Source organism: Terrapene carolina, unplaced genomic scaffold, assembly GCF_002925995.2.
Source record: "Terrapene carolina triunguis isolate 2854851 unplaced genomic scaffold, T_m_triunguis-2.0 Scaffold93, whole genome shotgun sequence".
NCBI lineage: Eukaryota > Metazoa > Chordata > Testudines > Emydidae > Terrapene > Terrapene triunguis.
In genome coordinates this window covers 6,590,680-6,611,119 of record NW_020664444.1, presented here as the reverse complement: position 1 = coordinate 6,611,119, position 20,440 = coordinate 6,590,680, and the positions used below count along the sequence as shown (strand labels likewise).

At 52.2% G+C, this 20,440-nt stretch overlaps 1 protein-coding gene across 1 annotated transcript; it reads right to left on the bottom strand.

The window, feature by feature from the left end:
• Positions 1-2,970: 2,970 nt before the first annotated feature.
• SHMT1 (serine hydroxymethyltransferase 1) lies at positions 2,971-17,480 on the bottom strand. The gene is made up of 12 exons (XM_024215033.2): positions 17,449-17,480; positions 14,638-14,773; positions 13,378-13,523; positions 12,860-12,975; positions 12,443-12,603; positions 11,170-11,251; positions 10,312-10,524; positions 9,119-9,235; positions 7,750-7,872; positions 7,067-7,183; positions 4,887-4,997; positions 2,971-4,292 (listed from the first exon to the last, which is right to left on the bottom strand). Exons 2-12 carry the CDS (start codon positions 14,737-14,739, stop codon positions 4,120-4,122), a joined length of 1,461 nt encoding a protein of 486 aa, XP_024070801.1. The 5' UTR covers positions 14,740-14,773; positions 17,449-17,480; the 3' UTR covers positions 2,971-4,119.
• Between the last annotated feature and the right edge of the window lie 2,960 nt (positions 17,481-20,440).

Here is a 20,440-nt window from a genome sequence, read left to right as displayed (position 1 = left end):
AGGTTGCTTGTGATTTTTAGCATGCAGTCGGGAGCCAGCGTAAAGTAGCTTTTTGCTGAAGGGCTGAGCAGTGTGTGCATGTGTCCCGTCAGCTTTACATGTGTCTGCGCACCACGCTGCAGAATTGTTTTCACATTTAAAGAGCATGTTTAAAGAACTTTTCTTTCTCAGATTCTAAATGTGACCGCCTGTATGCAGCTATTGCATGTGAACTGGGTCTGCTAAGTGAAAGCTATTTTTATACTTATATAAAAACACTGTAATGTACTAGGTGACTGAAGCCACTGCTTGTTAAATCAAGGGTTTGTCTTAATAACCTTAAGCCTAGACAAGATTCCAAGTAGAAAAAGAACAGCTGGGATCATAAGTGAATAATACAGGAAATACGATTCAGTCATAACCTCTCTGCCTGTTAATTGAGGGAGTGGAAATATATTCGTCTCAAGACCTCACCTTTGTACTGAAAAATAACCTGACGCTAATTGGGAGTGAGGAGGGTAAGACATATTGAAGTCCGTGGAGACTTTTGTCTCTCCCTAGCTGACAGGCTGGTGATGGTTGCAGGATACAGTATTACGGGACTTTCTAGTTACAGCAGCCTTTATCTGTACTTTGTGTAATCAGACTCCTAAGGTGGTAAATGAAGATTCTCATTTTTCTCTATGTGCAAAACTGCAATGGTGTCTACTGTTCTGTAAGGTGGGGTTAGCAGCAGTTGGGCTTCCACCAATCTCAGTCCCCTGAGCTACCTCCCACAACGCAATTCTTCTTAATTTCAGAATCTCTTCCCCCCCCCCCCCCTTTGTGGGTGATCCTGGACCATTTGACCTGCCCCTTTTGCTCCTGATTAAGAGGGACCTCTATGCTACATGCAACTTTTATTTGCTTTAATGTTGAGCGAGCAGTGCCGGTAAACCTGCTTCAGGAAACAGAGGCTTAGCTAACCTTGTAGCACAGAGACTGTTCCACTGAAAGTAGCTAGGCCCAGCGGGAGTGGGTCTTAAACCTGAACTGGTAGATGCTTGTTGCATGTGATTCCCTTTTCCTTTCATCCAGTGAGGGGGAAAACCTACGGAAACCTGAACTGGCTGACAGTGGTTGGAAAGTTGATGCAACTCTTACAAGTTGCTTCTCTTGATTGAAAGCTTTTAGAGTCTGTGGACTTACTGTATTGTAAGAGTCCCTGCTTAGGCACTTTAAGACTTTACCTGGTCCTTAACCATGTTGCCTCAATACCTTCAGCTATCGGGAACCATTCATTAATTAGGAACTTAATACTAATGGTCCCCACTGCTGATACTGACATGCACATCAATAACTGGTTTATACTGGAATTGTCACTGCAAAGGCCAAGGTAAAACACCAGTGCATGTTGCGATTCAGCCATACCTTTTATACCAGAAGTGGTACCAGACCCTGCTGGGCTAGTAGTTGCTGCTGTACATTACTAAATGAAGTCCCTCCCCCTGAAAGCCTGCAGACCCACAGTCATATTGTGCTTCTGTAAATGCCACCAGCATGCACCCCACGACACGTTGCATGGCTGGCTGTGGTTCCCACTTCCTATTTTTGTGTTGTCTGTGTCAGGGAGACATGGTTTGTAAGCCCCACATGAGAATTCATCAGAGCAAAGGTCTCCCGTGGCCTTCTGCTGACTAGCCAGGACAGCAGGGTGCAATTACTGTCCTCTAGCTTCCTGGGTTTGAAGATGTATTGTTGGCTTGCACTCTTAATTAACCTAGCCTCGTGCTTTCAGATACAACAATTAGGATGGTCAGCCATACGGAGGGAGGTGATGTTAATCCTCTACCAGCTGTTTCTCACAGAATAGTGCTCAGATTTACCTTAAGCCAGTAGTGATCATTTCTAAGCAGCTCAAAAGCTGTTTCGCCTTTAAACTCTAATAGGGAAGTACTGCCTGTGCTCTAGCAATAGGAATAGATCACTTTTTAAGGGGTTGGATATGTGGCTGGGGTTTGAAAGCCTGTAGGACTGACTGAGGGCTCTGCATCGCATGCCCTTCTCGGTTTTCATTCAGCAGCAGAATCAGTGCGGTCAGAAAGCCTGATGGTGCAAGATACTGAGTGCCCAACTCCCGTTCGGACTCAGTGCCTGGGAGGTTTGGGCCCCCAATGGATGGGAGGGAGCTGCTACACCCATGGGGCTGCTGTTGGGTTACAGCAGTTACAAAAGCCAACCGTCCCCGTGAAAAGCTAGAACAAGCGTTACAACTGGAAATTCAGTGAGCTGCAAAGGAGGCTGGTCCTGAAATACAGAGCTCCTGTTGTCCACTGGACCCCATGTGAATAGTGCTACGTAAGGGCTTGCGTCCGCATAGCTTCGTCTCAGGGGTGTGAAAAATTACTTGGTCGATGGAAGAATTCTTCCGTCGACCTAGCTACTGCCTCTCAGGGAGGTAGATTAGCTACAGCAATGGGAGAACCCCTCCCATCGGAGTAGTGTCTACACTGAAGCACTACAGCTTTGGCACTGTAGTGTTTTAAGTGTAGACGTAGCCTTAGCCAGCCAGTGACAGACGAGAGACTGGACCGCCAAGACATTTTAAAGTGAGAGCCTAGAACCTGCTACCATAGCTTGAGAAATCATAAACCTACTATATGCTGGTTGCTGAGAGATGCATTTTAACTGGAAGGCAGAAGCACAGGATATCTAGCCTCACCCAACTACTCGGGACAGGGTAGGTCAGGAGATGAATGGGGCTGAGCTAAGAACTGCCTTTGAGGGCCATGAGTAGGCTGTGATGAATTCTCGTCTTATTTTAAAGCACCATATCTTATTACTGCATGTCGAGTTCCTTGTCTGTACCTGGGTACAGAGCACCTGCATCAGTAGTTAGACCGAGTGTCACCTGGAAGAAATCCAAGCCGCATGTTGTAATGTGTAGTGATGTAGGTGTTGCTGCACAAGAGCTTAACAGATGTTAACACCAAATGAAGCGTAGGAGAAATGTACTTTTAAAAGAATTATTTATTTGGGTTCAGATATTTTTGAAATACAAAAGAAGTTGGTTGTATTTTTTAAAGCTTATTCTTGTCATACATTGTGGTTAAATTCTAATTTGACTGTGCTTATTAAAAAATGGTCCTAACTAAGCTTTGGGCTCAGATGTCTGAAAAACTGTCTGGACGTGTTGGCTTGAAATACTGACGTCATTCAGAACATGGATTAATAGGGGAAGTCTGTGGTGTGTGCTTTGGAGTTAGAAAAGCACCAGAAATTTGTTTCTTTCAGTAGCTCAGTCTTGCAAAATTGCATCTGGACTAGTATGTTTGCCAATCACGCTTACAATGGAAACCTGGTTGTCAGAGTTACTCTCCCATGGAGAGTGGGATAGTGAATTAGCTATTCTGAAACTAGCAAGACATGTTTGAAGGTAGTAAAGTCTGATGCTTTCCTACTGCAACCTTTAAATACAAAATGTGACTGTAAAGTGGCTCCCATGGGAAATCTGAATAGAACAGCTTATGTTGCTGAGAATCTCTTTAAAATATGGCATAGATCCCTGGCTCAGAGCAAAGCCTGTTCATGCATTCCATTAATCAGTAGTTTGGAAATATGCTCGCTATAAGTTGAGCATCTGCAGCCCCCCTTAACTCCAGTGAGTGTGGGAGGCGCATCAGCATCTTTGCAGATCTGTCAGTAATTGGACTTTAGAGCTACCCTGTTTGTCCTCATTAAAAGTGCAGTTGATGTATTAAAAATCAGGTGCCAAATTTCAATCCTTTAAAAAGAATTAAGTGCTGCACCGTTCACAGTTACTAGAAAAGGAACCGTTTCCTAAACGGAGGCTTACCAGCCCCTTGGTCGTGCCCACAAGCCTGGGGCAGCGCCCTACAGGGGTAGCCTAGGGGGAGAGACAGGTAAAAAAAATTAACTTTTAAAAAGCCATCTGCCTTGTGGGAACAAATCACGAATAGGAGAAGAGAGGAGGTTAACAGAAGTGTGTGTGTGGGGGGGGGCAGAGACACGTTTCTCTCAGTTCTTTGCTCGTCAGATGGCAACAGAGGCTTTCCTAGTGGATGTGGATGCACCGCAATCCCTGTTTGCTTCCCCAGAGCTCTCTGGTAGCTCTGGATTGGGTGCAGCTGCTGCCTTGGTTTAAAGGACAGGCAGGCCAGGGAGCGGGAAGGCAGCAGCAAAGGTCTCCACCTCCTCTTTGAGAGACTTGAGAGCCGCCTGGTACTTCTCATCGCTCACCAGCCTCTCCTTGAATTCCTTCAGCGTCGCTTTGGGGCTCATGTCGTTCTGAATCCTCAGCGTCAGCTCTATCCCTGTGTGGGCGATCGGTTAATGCTGCCAGAGGGTGGCTCAGACTGACAAACGTTCCCTCCCCATAGCCCATGTAACGCAAACCCGTTAGCTCTCCAGCCCCCGCCACTGGAGGGGAGATTGGGTCTGAATGCATAGTGCAGGCTGTATCCTGCTCCCATAAAGCAGTAGTCAGGAGGACACTGGGCCTAGCCTGCAGGGGATCTGCTGCTCTCAGCGGAAGTGTGGTTGTTTCCACCACGGGGTGACACAAAGAGAGCAGGCCTGAGTGCGTCACAGCAGCCACCGTTCATGCCAGGTTACTAGAGGCCCGAAGGGGAGTCTCTGGCACCAACTATTCGGAAAGCGCCTTCGAGTTGGAAAAGGGGCAAGTTAGATCAGGAGTGGACACAGCACCGGGACCAGCCAGGATCCTTTGGTACAGCAGAGCCATACTGAAATCTAGTGTTCACCCAGGCCGTGGTCCAACTCCCAGTGTAGTCAGCAGAGTCACACGAGGAGCTGGCTTAGGTCTCTACAGCAGAACCCTTTGCTCTGTAACCTGCCGGGGCCACAGCTCCCCCTTTCTCAGCCAACCATGGCTGCCTCAGCCTTACCTTTGTGGATAAAGTGAGCTACTTTTTGGAAGTCCTCTTCCTGGAATCCCCTGGAGGTCAAAGCTGGTGTCCCAAGCCTCAGGCCGCTTGGGCGCAAGGCACTCTTGTCACCTGTGTCAAAAGAACTGTCAGGAGAACCACGCTCCCACAAGCACCACTGGAAGGAGCAAGCGTAGTCCCGTGACCAGTGGTCTTGGCTGGAGTTATTTCGGGGGGAGCGGCAGGAGGGTGGGATCCTTCATCTTAGAGCTCTCTCTAGCTTGGTTTGGGGTTGTCCACATGCCCCTCTCTGCCCAGCTCTCATAAGGAGGCTGCATGGCAAAACAGGAAAGCCACTGGCCTCTAGGTTTACAGCCCCAAGACTTGGCCGTGACCCCTCCGCTCGCCTGGAAGTGACGGTGAAGAGGTACATTTAACTGTCATTGGGCTGGTGGGAACAGCAAGCCAGGTCCTGATCAGCCAGTGCCAATTCCCTTTCAGCCCCACCATGAACCAGAGCTTAGAAGGAAAGAAAGAGCAGCCGCCATGCTCCATCCTGTCATTGCCCCCCATGCTCCCCACGGGAAACGTCTCCAGCCAGCAAGGCCATGAGGTGAGTCTCATTCTAGGACATTCGCATTCTAGGATTCGCTGTCGGCATGGGAGAGAGAATCCTGCCTCTGCTTCCAGCCTGCAAGGCTCCTGTATCTACGGGCTTCCCCCAAGCCCACTGGTTTGATGCACTGATCAGACGTGGAGAGAGCAGGAGCACCTATTTAAATGCTACATGGTTATGTAGTCCCTTTTATACAGGCAGCTCCAGCATGGAAATGCAGCCACTTCTGGGGTGGAGTGTAGCGCAATGCAGTGGAGGGCAGAGGGGTAATTGGGGGTGAGGGCAGTAGGCAAACAAGTACTCTAACGTGGGAGTGTCTGCAGAGGAGCTAGGCATGTGCTGCTTTAACGGCTTCCCCCCCAAGGCACATGCACCAGAGAACTTAGCAGAGTGAAGCCTGAATTATCCCTGCTGGGTGTGGAGCTTGGGGGAGGCGGGTGTTTCCAAGCTCATGAGGCAGAGGAGTTGAATTCAGCTCCCTGACCTGGCCCTGGGCTTGGAACTGGGGCACAGGGGCTGCTTGGGTCACAGACCAAACGCATCAGCGTGAAGCTGGCTCCTCCAGAAATTAAGGCTGCGATTCTGTCACGGAGGTTGCGGAAGTTGTGGATTCCACGACCACCACAGCTGCAGCGGCTGGTGCAGCTGACCCCAGGACCCACCCTGGGGCCAGCCGCTTGGATGTCCTGTGGCCAGCCATTGCTCGGGCGGCCGGTGCGGCTGGCCGCGGGGAAGGCCCGAGCATGTCCCGAGGGCTGTCGGGAGAGCAGTTCCCCGGGGGCCTTGGAGCAATGGGCCACCAGGGGCAGTCAGCCCCCACCGCTAGAGCAGGGGGGCCCCAGAATCGCAGGGCCCCAGGAGCAGAGGTTTAGTCACCATGGGTATTTATAGTAAAAGTCACTGGCTGTGAATTTTTGTTTATTGCCGGTGACCTGTCCATGACTTTTACTAAAAATACCCCTGACTAAATCTTAGCCTCACCAACAACACTTCAGAGTAAATCTACCTGACGTGCTTACCAGAGAACAAGCTCACAAGCGAGACCCTCAAGGGCACAGGGAGGTGAAGGGTTAACACTGGGAAAGGAAGACCTATTCATGCTGAAGGAACATTCCCAGGTGCTGTCCTTGGTGGCTCTCCAGCGTCCGGCAGACCACACCGAGTACAGAGCCACCTGCCCCTTTTCAATCCTTACGCTGTAGGAAACCTCCTGGCCTGCCTCAGACCTTCCTCCTCTTACCCCGGAGCAGAGATCTGTCCCCGCCCCCAAGGGAAGGTTTCTCAAGTGAGAGCAGGTTTGTCTGGCTTGACCTTACTTCAATGAAGTCTCTTCCCCTCACTGATTGAAACAGTTCTAAGTGTGGCCACTAGGGGGCCTGCAACACCCAATTGTCAGCCAAGACCTCAGATCTGCAGCCCTAAAGATAAGGCTCCTAAATCCGTATTTTGGCACCTAGCAAAGTGGCCCCGTTTCCCCAAGGATCCTGAGCAACCCCAGCTCTCCGGGTGCTGCCCTGTATCAGGCTGCAACCTGTGTGAAACTGCAAACTCCGCTGAGTAGTCAGTTGAGAGAGGAGCCCCTCACCAGGACAGGTGTTCTTGTTACAGGCAATGGAACAGACTTCCAGCACCCGCTCGGCTCTCCCGCCATCCGTCCCTCTGTTGCGCAGGTCCACGAGGATCAAGTGGTTGTCAGAGCCCCCTGGGAGACGAATACAAGGACATGAACTCTAGTGCGTTGGAAGTCGCTGAGGCTGGGATATTGGAAGTTAAGCACTTGGGCTCAGTCGTACTCCCACTGACCATTGTAGTTATAATCACAATGCTGTGGGGAGCAAAAGTCGGGCCACAGGGTGGTGGAGCAGACTGCCATAGGGCAGGGAAGTGCTCCGGCAAAGGCAGGGTTGGGAGAACAGGAACTATCCGACGTCCAAAGGAACCAGGCCTACTAGCTAACGTGTCCCTCTTGTTGGCTTGAGGTTCGCTGCTGTGTCTATGGCTCGGGCCACAACAACGTATTAGACGTCTGTATCATTTCTGTGCGCCAAGCTCTGGGCTCAAACTCTCCCCGGATGGGTGGCTGGAGGAAGATCTCCCTGCACGTGTATCCTAAAAGGCTGTGTTATAACAGAGCTCCGGCCCTTTCTATAACTGTCGCAACCCAGCCTGAGTCTGTGGCCTTCACTAGGGTTGGGATCAGACCCTAGGCAATAGAAACGGCCTCATTTTCGGCAGGAAATGCAGTGGCTACCTAGTAGTTGTCCTTACCAGTGACGACATGGTAGCCCAGTGTGATCATAGTTGCAGACAGTGCCTTGCAGTTTGCGACAACCTGCCATTGATAGGCCTTGAATTCCGGGGTCATGGCTTGCTTCAAAGTGACAGCGATTCCTGGGCAGAAAGGAAAAGCATTGCGTCTCCATGCTGGCAGCAGGACGCCAGGCTGCTCCGTGCCTGTGTCAGCAGTGACCTGGAGCAGTGACAACGAAACCCTGGCCTGGAAAGCTGAGGAACTCGAATCACAGCTTCAGATCTTTGCTACACGAAGCACCTATTGGCCGTCAGTGCTGCTGGGTCCACGTCTACACTAGCTGTGTCTTACGCGTTCTAGTGATCGGCTCTAGTGAGAGGCACAAGGGGCTTGTGAACCCCACGGCGGAATTTAATTCCATTTATACAGCTGCCAAAATGTCACTAGCTAATGCCCAATGGTCTGATGGGTCAGCGTCACGGGCCCACTGCAGGGGGAGATTTCTCCAGCGGGATTCCAGATTTCTCCAGCGCAGTGGCCAGATGGGTAGAGTGCAACTGTGTCTTTTGCGTGGTATCTTTCCCCCACCTCAGCACTGAATACCAAGACGTAGATCTGGACTCTCCCAATTGGCGGAAAATCACCTGCTGCCTATTTCTATCAATAGGGAGAGGAATGTGGGAATCCACAGAAAAAAGGCTCTTCTTGCTGATCGACAGGAAGGGCTCGGCCAGGGGAGAAGGGTTCCAGCCAGAGGATGATGCTCTGCTGTTCTTCAGTGCCGGCTATCAGAGGATCTCAAAGCTCGCTGCAAACTGACTAACCCTCCCGCCCTCTGAGCTGTAGGGCCATTGTACATCTGGGGAAAGAGGCAGAGAGGAATCTGACCCAGAATGACAGGAAGGCAGGGCTCCCCCCCTCTCATGCTGGGGCCTGCCTGTGGAGGTACGGTCAGCCCTGGGTCGCTAGCCCTTGACCTTCACATCCCCATGCACAGCCTTGGTCATCTTCAGTACTGGAGTTTTAGCTCCCATATGGTACAAGGTAAGAGGAAGTACTAGAGACCAGCAGAATATTGGGCAGCGGGGGGGGCTGCAAACTCGTCTGGGTGCTGGTCCCGGAGGGGGGGGGGGGGAGGGAGGTGCAAACTCATCCCTCCCACTCATCTGTGGGACCCTGCACTGGGTCCTGCCTCCCCAGCTTATGTGGCCTGGCAGGGACTCCTGTGTGGAGCCAAATATCCCTTTGGCCGTCAGCTGCAGCGGGCACCGTTAAGCAACAAGCGCATTTTCTCCTGCTTCAAGCCCTGCAACTTTGGCTGGAACTAGACACCCCCCGGCCCAGCACTAAAGTTCAGCCCCTGAGCAGCCCTATAGGGCCCCTTACCGGCAATGGCATGGTTGTGAGGCCCTCCCTGAAGCCCTGGGAAGACAGCCTGGTTGATGAGGCTTTCCAGGTTGTATGGAATTTCCTTGCCAGTCTTGGGATCCATGCTGCGAGCTCCTAGGAGGGAAGGGGGATGGTCACTGTCTAAGGGGCACAGCTCACTCATTCTTCATGCGACTTCTCCCGTGTTCTATACCCGGGTGGGTTTAGATCAGTCTCGTTTTAACCCCGGGGGGGGGCTGGAGTCAGGACGTCACAACACTGAGCCCCAGCCGTGTGCTTGGAGCTGTGCAGAGCCCACTACGGCCTGTGGAACTTGCAAACTCAAAGCACACGCAGGCACCAGCTGGGTGCTAGGCAGGAGGGGAGAGAAGGGTGGCGGGCTTAGCAGGAGAGAGCTGCGGAGGGATTTGAATGAGGAAAGGGTGAATGTGTAACCCGCTCTGTGGTGCTCTGTCCCCTGTAAGGGGTGACGGGGCCACAGCCTGAGGCTGATGAACCTGCGACAGCCCTGCCAGATGAAGGTAGATCTTCTAACTCCGGTAGTAGAGGCTCAGGCCTTAAAATGCACAGCCCCCGGTTCAATCCCTGCTGCCCCGACCCAGGCCTGTCCAGGGAATTGAGCTGGGCCGGGCAGGGGGCAGCATGGAGGCGCTCCCAAGGGAATGGCAAACCGGGTTCATTGGCAAAGCCCGGCTCAGGGTGGAGGGAAGAGAGGGAAGCCCGGCTGGGCAGAGCCGAGGAAGCCAGACTGAGCAGCTTTGCAAGAGGGTCATGATAAACCTGTCCAGCTCCACCCTGGGAGCATCACTGACCACGTGCAGCCTGGGACTTAGTTAAATCTTATCGCACACGAGGGCCGCTCATGCTGAGGAATTGGTTCCAGGCAGGCTTCATGGGAAGCGTGTCCCCTACTGAATCGCCCACACCACTCCCTGGAACTCCTAGTTCATCCTTGGGCATCTGCCAACCAAGCTGCTCACCCAGGCTGTCCCATTCGTTTGGGGATCTAATACTGCCATGGGAAGGACAAGCCCTTTTCCCCCTTCTCTGAAAGCTGCAATCTTGGCTTCCATGGCTCCCGCCAGCCAGAGGGAGAAGGGACCAGCCTTGGCTCCTATTCCGCACTAGCTCTAAGGTCCCCAATGGCCCGCCCGGGGCCTTTCATCCTCTGCTCGCTCCATGGCCCAAACCTTTCCGATAGAAGATCATGCCGGCCCGGCAGCCTCTCAGCGTCTTGTGCGTCGTGGTCGACACAACGTCACAGTGTTCAAACGGCGACGGCACCACGCCGGCTGCCACCAAGCCGCTGATGTGGGCCATGTCGGCCAGGAGGTAAGCCCCGTTCTCGTCCGCGATCTTCCGCATGCGGGCGTAGTCCAGGTTACGCGAGTAACAGCTGACGCCTGGGCCAGGAGAAAACACCAGCCTCAGGGCGTGTCTATGCTGTGTGATTGACACCCCTGAGTGAGTTAGCGGTGTAGCCGCGGCAGCACGGGCTGTACGACCCGACCAAACCCTGGGTAATTAGTCAGGCAGCTCTCCCAGCACAAGACCACATGGAGGAAATATTTCCAAGTCCAGGAGCCAGACCATGGGAGGGGCCCAGGATTTGGCCATAGGAGGCCAGGGTGAGACAAGTGGCAGGAAAAGTCCCACTGCCCAGCAGGGAGAGGCAGACACCTGGTCCAGGCCACCGAAATAGCAGCTGCTAAACTGCCCCCCAGAGTGCTTGGGCTCCGATCCAAACCACTGCATCCCTGAGGAGCCTGAAGAGGGGGGAGTGACTTGCTGCTGGCCATGCAATGCATTGGTGGTGGCAGAACACCAGAATCCTGACTCCTAGTCCCCCTCCCCAAGTCGCCGCAGTGTCAGCACAGAGGCGGCTCAGAACATGCTTGCTGAAATTCGCCACGCTGCTCCCAAGTGTCTAGCCAGCGACTAAGCCCTGTGGCTGGGATCTTTCAATAGCCCGGCGGAAAGGATTTTGAACAGAATCTACCTGCTGCCCAGAGCCTCCGACAGCTGCTTTTCCTTCCCCAGCCACTTACCTGCTATGATCAACTTTGGGTGGAATAAGCGGGCGTTCTCCTCCAGCCGGTCGTAGTCGATATAGCCAGTGTTGGGATTGACCTGGTAAGGGAGCAGCAAGAAGAGACATGCAGGGTAAGCACCATGCACCTCTAGCCTTAGAGGAGAGACGGCTACATCTCGCTCTGCGGCAGTGCTCATCAGCTAGCAGCGCTGCCCGCCCCAGCTGTCCCACGAAGCCCTCGCAGAGTTAAAGGGTCAATGACGGCAGCTCCGTGATGGGTCTGCAGAGCAGACAGTGGCTATTCTCTACTCCTGGGGTTGTCAGAACTTTCTGCACAGCCAAGGTCTGATCTCCCTGGCATCCTCCATTAAAGAGCCACAGGTCGAGTCAGCTGTTGAGGTCACACAGCAAGTCGTTACCAAGTGCGGCAGGGAGCAACTGCCCCCCCCGCTCCATCTGTTCTCTGAGAGCCCAGAACCCAAGGTCAGTCATTAATAGCCTAGGCTCACACTGAACAGTAACCAAACGGGCATTCAGGCTCAATCTGGCAGCCCAAATACCACGCTAGTGCGAGAATTTGCCATGTTTAATAAGATGGAGCCTTTACAGAGCAGGTCAAAGATGTTAACACAGTCTGGGAACCAATCTGTGAAAGATGTAAATATCACTGTTCCCATTTGATAGATAGGGAAACTGAGGCACTGAAGTGGCTAACCCAGGGTCACCCACTTGAATCACTGGTAGAGCTGGCAACAGAAAGCAGCTCTCTTGAGTCCCGGGCGGATGTTCAGCTCACATGTCCCTTGTGATTGGAATATAAAGGTGAGCGTAGCACGATCCTGGCTAACTCGTACTTCCACCCAGGTGAGCACTGTTTCATCAGGTGCTCCACCTCGGCTGAAATAACCCTGCAGTCGTTACTGGTGCGGCTCCAACTCATGCCAGCTGGGTTCCCGGTGCAAACGCTGGCTTAACCCACCCATCAGAGTCTATTGCAGCCAATAGAAAGACACCCTCCCCTCCCCATGCCTTCAGTGTGTCTTGGATCAGGCCCTGAGTGTTGTGCTGTGGCCCATCAGCTTCAGGAAAACTATTTAACCCTTCGGTATCCACCATCTTAGCACACCCTCCTCTCTGCTAATAGGGGACACACCAAGAAATCCCAGCTCCCAAGGCAGGGCATGAAGCCAGCGTACGTAGCTTGCATGGAAGAGGAGTGACAATTGCTGGCCTCCACTGATCTCCTCCCAATCAGCCGGGATTTCCGAAGCCGGGTGGAGTCCCCTTACCTTGTAGGGCATGGATTCAAAGAAGATTGAGGTAGCTGAGATTTTCTTCTTGTCCGTCATGAAGCCGTGTGTCAGGTGCCCCCCGTCAGGCAAGTCCAGACCCATGATCCTGCCATGGGGCTCCACCAGGGCCGTGTATACCGCAAAGTTAGCGGGGGAGCCTACAACGAAAGGCAGCCCCTGAGCACACCGAGCCTTTGGTACCGCTGCTCTCGGGGGGGGGGGGGGGGGGGTTCCAAGCTGTGACCTTGGGAAGAGGTTTTTAAAGCAGTCTCCTCTGAGCACCCCCACTTCCCCACTTGTACCCAGCCCAGGAAGAGGTGACTGGGTTAAGGAATGCAGGGGTCCCAATGGCTCGGCAATTGGCAAGGCCATCCCCTTTTCCCCTACTCCCAGGGAGGATCTGGGCTTTGTTACCTGAGTATGGCTGGACATTGACCCCCCATTTCTGTGGGTCCAGCCCGTAAGCCTCCAGAGCTCTCTTCTGGCAGAGGATCTCCAGCTCATCCACAAACTCCGTCCCGCCATAGTACCTGCAACACGGACGAGAAGAGCAGGAGTGTCTCAGCATCAGCGACGCCTCGCGTTTCCATCCCCGATGCAGATGGGGGCAGAGTAAGAGCTAACCGGACCCCTCTTCCTTCCCCCGGGGGTCTGGGCAGGAGCCGGCCTGATGCTCCACAGGCTCGGCAGTGACAGTCCTAGCAGGGAAGCTGCAGGGCGACGGCCCACGTTGGCCTCGTTCTGCGAAGAGCAAAGTGCAGCCGGGTCTGTTACTGCCTTGGGCAAGGAACAATTTACAGCCGGTGGCTGCTTGGGCCCGTCATGGAGCAGCGATCGCTTCCTCAAGGACAGTGAGCCAAGCCAGGGAGGGTTGGACTCTCTCCCACCCCCAGAGAACAGCCTTTGGACGTGAATCCCCCCACATTCCACACCTCTGTCCCGGGTACCCCTCCGAGTATTTATTGTTCATGCAGGAGCCCAGGGCCTCCAGAACCGCTCGGCTTGCAAAGTTCTCGGACGCAATCAGCTCCAACCCAAGCCTCTGGCGCCGCTTCTCTTTCTTGATGAGGTCGTACACCTTTAAGAGAGAAGAAGCCCCCTCCTTATCAGTCCTGTACAGAGCATCGGACGCTGGGAGGTGCGCTCTCTGGGGCAAAAGAGCGACAGACGGGAGAATGGAAAGATACAGAGACATCCCGCCATGGACAAGGGAGGCAAGAATCCTCTCTCCTGTGCCTGTGAACCTGGAACACTGGGCGTCGTTCTACCAGAAAGATACTGACAGACTGGAGCGCGTGCAGAGAAGAGCAAGAAGAGACCTGGGGAGGGAGGCTGACTCACTGCAGTTAAAAATAGAGCTTGGCTAAGGGAATGTAGACGGGGGAGACAAATCCACAAATATTGGGAAGATGATGTGAATACGCAGGACGGGGAGAAGTTATTTAGGGCGGTGCCAGGGGGAATAACCTAGGCCTAACACGATGAAATTAAGCACACATTAGCCTGCATGTTAGAAGACGTTTCCCAAAAGTGAGCACTTGGAGGAACATGGACATTGAATGGAGCAAGGCACTATGGAAGTGAAAATTGGCTGGAAGAAAGAAACAGACGACTTTCTAATGTCTATAGATCTCCCCTTCTCGTTTGCTCCATTGTCATGGAACAAGCTGCTAGATGCAAGGGCCACAGCTGTGCTCATTTTCCATATAAATAATATCCAATCCCGTTTGGAAAAAAAGACCCTGGGCCTGAGAAATCTGGGATGAGACAATGAATAGACCTATTATGTGGCACAGCTATAGGCCACCACATGGGAGCGTTGGGTTTGGAGGGACCTTCAGACTCATGGCAGCAGGGGCCGGGAACGCCATGGAGGTAATGCTCCCAGTCACTGGTGAGGAGAGCTACCAAGCCGTCTCCTTTGTCACCCCCTTGGGGCTGCCGCATGTGGCAGGGGGAATGGGAAATGAGGTGAGTGGAGGCAAGTGACAACCCAGGACTGGATGACCAAACTTGGACTGACCCACCAGACTGAGTCATTGCCTCAGGAAGATCAACATCCCTTTGGTTGCATGGGTCCCGGAGCTGGGAGGATGAATCAAGATCTCGTGCCGCGAGTGCTTGGGTTTCCTCTCTGCCAAAATGTACGCAACCCTTTCCCCACCACAAACACTGGAAAAAAGCCTTCTCACCTCCGGGTCACTGGTATCAAGCGGCTCCATGACCATCTTGTTATGGGACACCCAGAGTTCAGCGCTGGGGAGCTCTCCGTTGACATTGGTTAAGTGAGCCATGCTGGGGGCAGTTGCTTGCTTGATATAACGTGGTCTGAAAACAAACAGAGTGGGATAGATTGTAGAGCACTGTTAAAAACAGCCACCCACCGGAGGTGAACTCTCCCTGTAGCACTCCTGTCTTGTTTTTAAATAGATTCCTTCCCAGGCTGTGACCTGACTTTCCGGTTTGCAGCCTGCAGTGAATTAAGTGCCGAGTTATAAATTATAAACCCCAATGAACCTATGAATACAGGGCCTGATCCAAATCCATGGAAAGAACTGATTTCAGTGGGGTTGGGACCAAGCTGATAATGAAAACTCTACAGTTCTTAGAGACCCCATCCATTGAAAATCTAGTCCATTTTTTTTTAAAAAGTGTTATTTGAGGGCTATCCCTACCCCTGCCAGTTGTTGTGGTTCTACAATCACTTGGTTATTTTAGCTGTTTTTCTTTTGTTTGTTGCTGGGTCAGAGATCCACACATACAACCGGGGAAAACTGTTGACCTGACTCTACACAGGAAATAGCGAAACTGGGCATTTGCCAGCACTTGGTGTGGTCAAAATCACACTGAAGCGAGAAAAGCATTGTTTTTCCTCCAAACTCTTAGTTCCAGAAAGGTTAGGACTTACTTGTAACAGTAATTGGTAAATACATTTTTGGACAGAAGTATGTTGTTGTTTTTTAAATTGCTGCTCTACTTAAAGGGACAGGCTGCTTGAAACATACAAGAGATATTAAATTCACCACACTGTCTGATAAATGTCTCTGCCACCCTTATTTACAAGTAGCACCTTGCACGCAGGAGTAGTCCCATGTAAGACCACAGGATTTCTCATATGAGCAAGGCCCTGCTCGATATGAATAAGGGTCACAGAGCAGGTCAAAGGCCCAGAGCATGTGTGTTACAGTACACTGGATCCATGCCAAGCTCCCTATTTACAGTAAGTGTGACAATCAGGCCTGACCAATGCAATCCGAAAAGCTACGTATCTACTAATCAAAGTCCATCAATGTGACTTCTGTGGAGATCATAAGCTAACAAGCATAAACTCTCAGAGTCATGTCTTAGTCAAAACCTCCTTTTAAACATTAACTCCTCAAGGCTAGTGAAAGGCCATGTACAGCTAATTAGGCAATCTCAGTTTGTTTGCTAGTGCCAAATAGATTTCCAGATGGACTTTAGTTGTCTGCCCAGGCTTGAGAGCTCCTCCCGCCCTGCAATTCTAAATTTACCTTTATTCCCCCATGAATCTGCTGTTATCTTTGTGGCACTGTAAATTCTGCATCTCAGAAAAGCTGAATTGCAAAAATGGAGTCAGAATGAAATGTGGCTTAGGTTGGAAAAGTAGGATTTGCTATTCCATGCAGGCTGATATCCCAGCTCCTGCCAGACCAGATCATCATTAACTAACAAATAATAAGCTATTGTATAGCATTTTTCACTGGTATATCCCCAAGTACTTTACAGAAGGTGGGTGGACAAGTACTGGTCTCGCCACTTCACCAATGGGGAAAGCAAGGCAGGGTTAAGCAAATTGCCAAAAGTCACAAAGAGTAAGTGGCAGAAAAGGAACCCCGTGTATGAAATTGAGTCTCTCCCTCCCTCCCATTCCAGGGCCCTAGCCACTGGACCATGCTATCCATTAAGTGCTTATTGTTTATTCAGTGCTATACAGGAACCAAAGGATACGGTCCCTGATCCAAGGATCGTATCCAACCCACCGGTCCATCAGATCCTGTATCTCAACTCTGGCAGTAGCCGACACCTGATGCTTCAGGAAAAGCACTATATAGTTCACTTTGTGCCCTTCAGCTAGGGTCTGTGTTATACATTTTGGCTGGAGACAGCTCCCATTCAAATTATAAAATATTACGATCAGTAAAATAATTATCATTTTCCTGTGCACCTGCAGTAGGCCTCAAAGAAAAGATTGTTTTAGACATAGGAGAGTGTAGAATCCATTCCCTCCCACTTCACGAACTTTAACTACTTTCAGTCACTATGATTTAAGGGGAAATTTAGTTTACACTTGAAACCCACTTTCCCAACAGCCCCGTTCTTTAAAACAAGCCCAAATCTTCGTGTGCTGCTGCAAAAGAGGGAGGAAATCACTTTCCATCTCAACATGATTTTGCCCCAGCCTCTGCTATGTTACCTCCAACTTCAATTCTGCCACCCCAGCCAGCAAGGTGCTGGGGGCATAAAAGAGACAGACAGGCAATCTACAAGGAGGGTGGTGAAACACTGGAATGGGTTACCTAGGGCAGTGGTGGAATCTCCATCTGTAGAGGTTTTTAAGGCCCGGCTTGACAAAGCCCTGGCTGGGATGATTTAGTTGGGGACTGGTCCTGCTTTGAGCAGGGGGTTGGACTAGATGACCTCCTGAGGTCCCTTCCAACCCTGATATTCTATGATTCTAGGGATCCCCAAAATAGAAGTATCAAGACCCTGGCTCCAACTTCCTGTTGCTTTCCCAGCCCCCGCATGCAGAGAGCAGAGGCAGCTGCTGCTAAACTCCTTTCAGCTCAGCCCAGCCAAGGCACAAAGCCCAGGCAGTTCAGGAGAAGGGGAGAGAGACAGCGACCCCCAGCCCCACGTGCACCCGGGGCTAATGCCAACAGATCTACCCGGATCCCGCTGCACCTGGCTCAGGGCCTCTCTAGACTCCAGCCCCCACGCTGGGAAAGGGCTGAGGGTCCCCGGTGGGAATCCGCCGCACTTACCAGGCTCCCAGCGCGCAGCTCGGAGCAGACTCGCACCTAGAGCAGCACCATGCCCCCGCGCCCCGGGGCTGGAATCTTCAGACATGCCCCGCCTCGCTCTCAGCCAATCGCCGAGCAGCCCGCGGGCCCCGCCATTGGAGCCTTCGGAATCGCCTCAACCAATCGGAGGCGCGCGTGCCATCCGTCCCGCCCCCTGCCCCCACACTATTGGCCCAGGCCGAGCTAGCCGGCCGGGCCCGCCAGCCCCAGAGCAGCACGTGGGTGGGTGATGATGCTCGTGGCTTGCCAGAGCCCCTCGCCCGGGCCACGTGCGGGGTGGCGAGGGAGGAGGCGGAGGGGCCCGATGCCCAGCGGGAGGGGAGCATGGCCGCCGGCATGGAGGGGGGAGAATGGAGAGCCGCAGAGCCCCGCCGGCTCTCAGCATGCGGGAACCGGGAGATCGACCCTAGCAGACAGCCTGGGGGTGCGGTAAATCCGCCTCTGGGTAGGCAAGGGGGATCTCCCCGCCGGCTGAGGAAGGGCGAGCTCTTTGCCTCTGGGAGCCTGGCCAACACCCAGAGCGCTTTACTATCCGGGTCCTCGCAGTGCATCGCTCCTCCTTCCCCCAGTAGGCACCTGCACCCATGCAACTGTTACAGCCCCCGCCCCTGAGCCCCTCCATCCGTGCCAATCCACAGAGACCAGCACTCATTGCAGCCAGAGCTGGCGCTAGGCATAAGCAGGCTAAGCAATTGCTTAGGGCCCTGCGCAGCTCAAGCTCCCCCCCCCATTAATTATTAGTATGTAGGGTGGGGGGCTATTCCAGCATAGGGCCCCCAATGGGCTAGGATTGGCACAGCCCAGCTGCAATGGTTGCTCTGTCACTCAAGTTGCAGTCGCACAAGCTTTATAGCTGTGCAGGTCACTGGTTCAGTCCCCAGTGTGTCAGCCAAGAGGGCAGCCGTCACACAACATTAAGGGTGTGATTTTGAATTAATGAACCCTAGAAGGGGGCCTCCGCAACTTCTGCAGGCGCCTGTGCGTCTCGCATGGCAGAGGAGGGAGATCGGAGATCGAAAGCAGTAAGAGCAGGTTCCCTCCTGTTCTCAGGAACGATTAAAAGGCCAGGTGGAAAAACTGCCCCTGATGCGGACAGACAGGAGGCTCAGCACTATGGGGCAATCTTACCCCTGGGTCACAAATAGACACTGATGCTAAATAGACACTGAGGATCAACCCCCAAATACAACATGAAGCCTCATTCTGGGCAGATTGTACCCACCTCAGATGGTCTCTCGAGGCATCTGTCCCTTTGCGATCCGCTTGGGGAATTCTCTTTGACTTGTGAGCCCAATACAATAGTGAATTGGGTCACATGTCCCCAGCATTACAGCTTCCACTCGGGATGGGGTTGGGTCACTTGGCACATTTTCACAGCTGCACCTTTGAGACGTCTTTCATCCTGCCAACCAAAGTGATTGGTTAGGACAACATCTCGGGACAGGCTATGTCCAGAGATGCCAATGGGTTAAATTCTACTCCCTGTAAATTGAGGAACAAGACAGTGGAATAAATGATGCCCCGTAAATTCCCCATGAACTCAGGCCATGGAAAGACCAAACAAGCTAGCCTGAATCACTCTCAGAGCCACTCACTGTCTCGAAAGCGTCTTGACAATAAGCCCAGCTGCTGCACTGCTCACTGTGCCCAGAAGCTGAGAGCAGAGAAGCGGTAAGAGGCATAAGGCAGCGGTGAGTGGTCCCAAGTTAATCCGAGTGCCAGGAATTAAATGGGGGTGGGAGGCAGTGAAAAAAGCAGGAGGGGGCTGGGACTTCAAAGGGGGATTTGCTTGTAAATGGGAGATTATAATAAATTATTATACTTTGTACTGAAAGATGTATCCTAAAAGGCACCTTGCTGAAACAGAATTCAATTATAAAGCACCAGGTAACAGGATCACTGAGGGCTAGAATAAGGTACCATATTCAGTGCATGAGACTCCGATCCTACCAGCATCTCTAGCGAGATGCAGGGCCATTCAGAGCATATTAGGGGAGGTGTGGGCAGATGTCTGCTGGCAAGAGAGGTGTTTTTTTGGTAGCTTGCCCATGTCTCATTAATTTCCTGGGTAGTTTTCACATGGGCAATGATCCTGAGTCCACTGAAATTGATGGCAAAACATCCACTGATTTCTAGGGGACCAGGATTTCACCCATGACTTTTAGAGCAGTGAGAAGACCACATGCCCATCCTAAAATGTTCCATTTGGTAGTGACCGTATCACACCGACTGAGAGAAAGAGTAGCTTCTGTGCCCAGTGTCAACACAGAGCCTAAACCTCTAGGGTCTCCAGGACCCGTTCAGTGCCAGCCTTTGGAATACCATCTCCTCCTAACTGGAGCGTCACCTGCGCGTAACCCTGCCACAAAAATTCGCTCCTTCTTGGAGGCAGCCATGCCAAACCCGTGAAAAAAACGCAGACATTGGGCTTGTTTTTGGCTTAACTGGCTTGTGAGTTGCTTGTTGGCTAGTTTTTGGCTTGTTGCTTGTTTGGCTTGTTGCTTCTTTTTTTTTGATCGGCTCCCGGCAAGCAGGGGGAAGGGGTGGCAAAGGGGGAGAGAGTCAGAGGTGCACAGAGGACCCACCACAGTCCCAGACTGCATGCCGGGGGGAATCTAGTCACATAGAGTGTTGGGGTTCTTAGGGATTGGCTTGTTTTGGCCTTGTTTTGAAATGGGATTAGCTTGATTTTTGGCTTATTGTGAAAATCAGGGTGCTTATTTACTGCGTGAAAGTTGGCAACTGTGCTTGGAGGGAAATAGAGACTTTTTGTGTGTGGCTTTCTTCTTTTTTGCTGTTAGAGGAGAAAAGCGTCCTGGTGCGATTCTCCCTGTGAGTTGGGTATTGTGCTTTCAGAGTTTCCATTTATAGTAGTGGGGCTCCAAGGTGCTCCAATGGCGGCTGAGCTTACGCCTGAACATCTTATTTTAACTGTTGGACAAAATCAGGCACC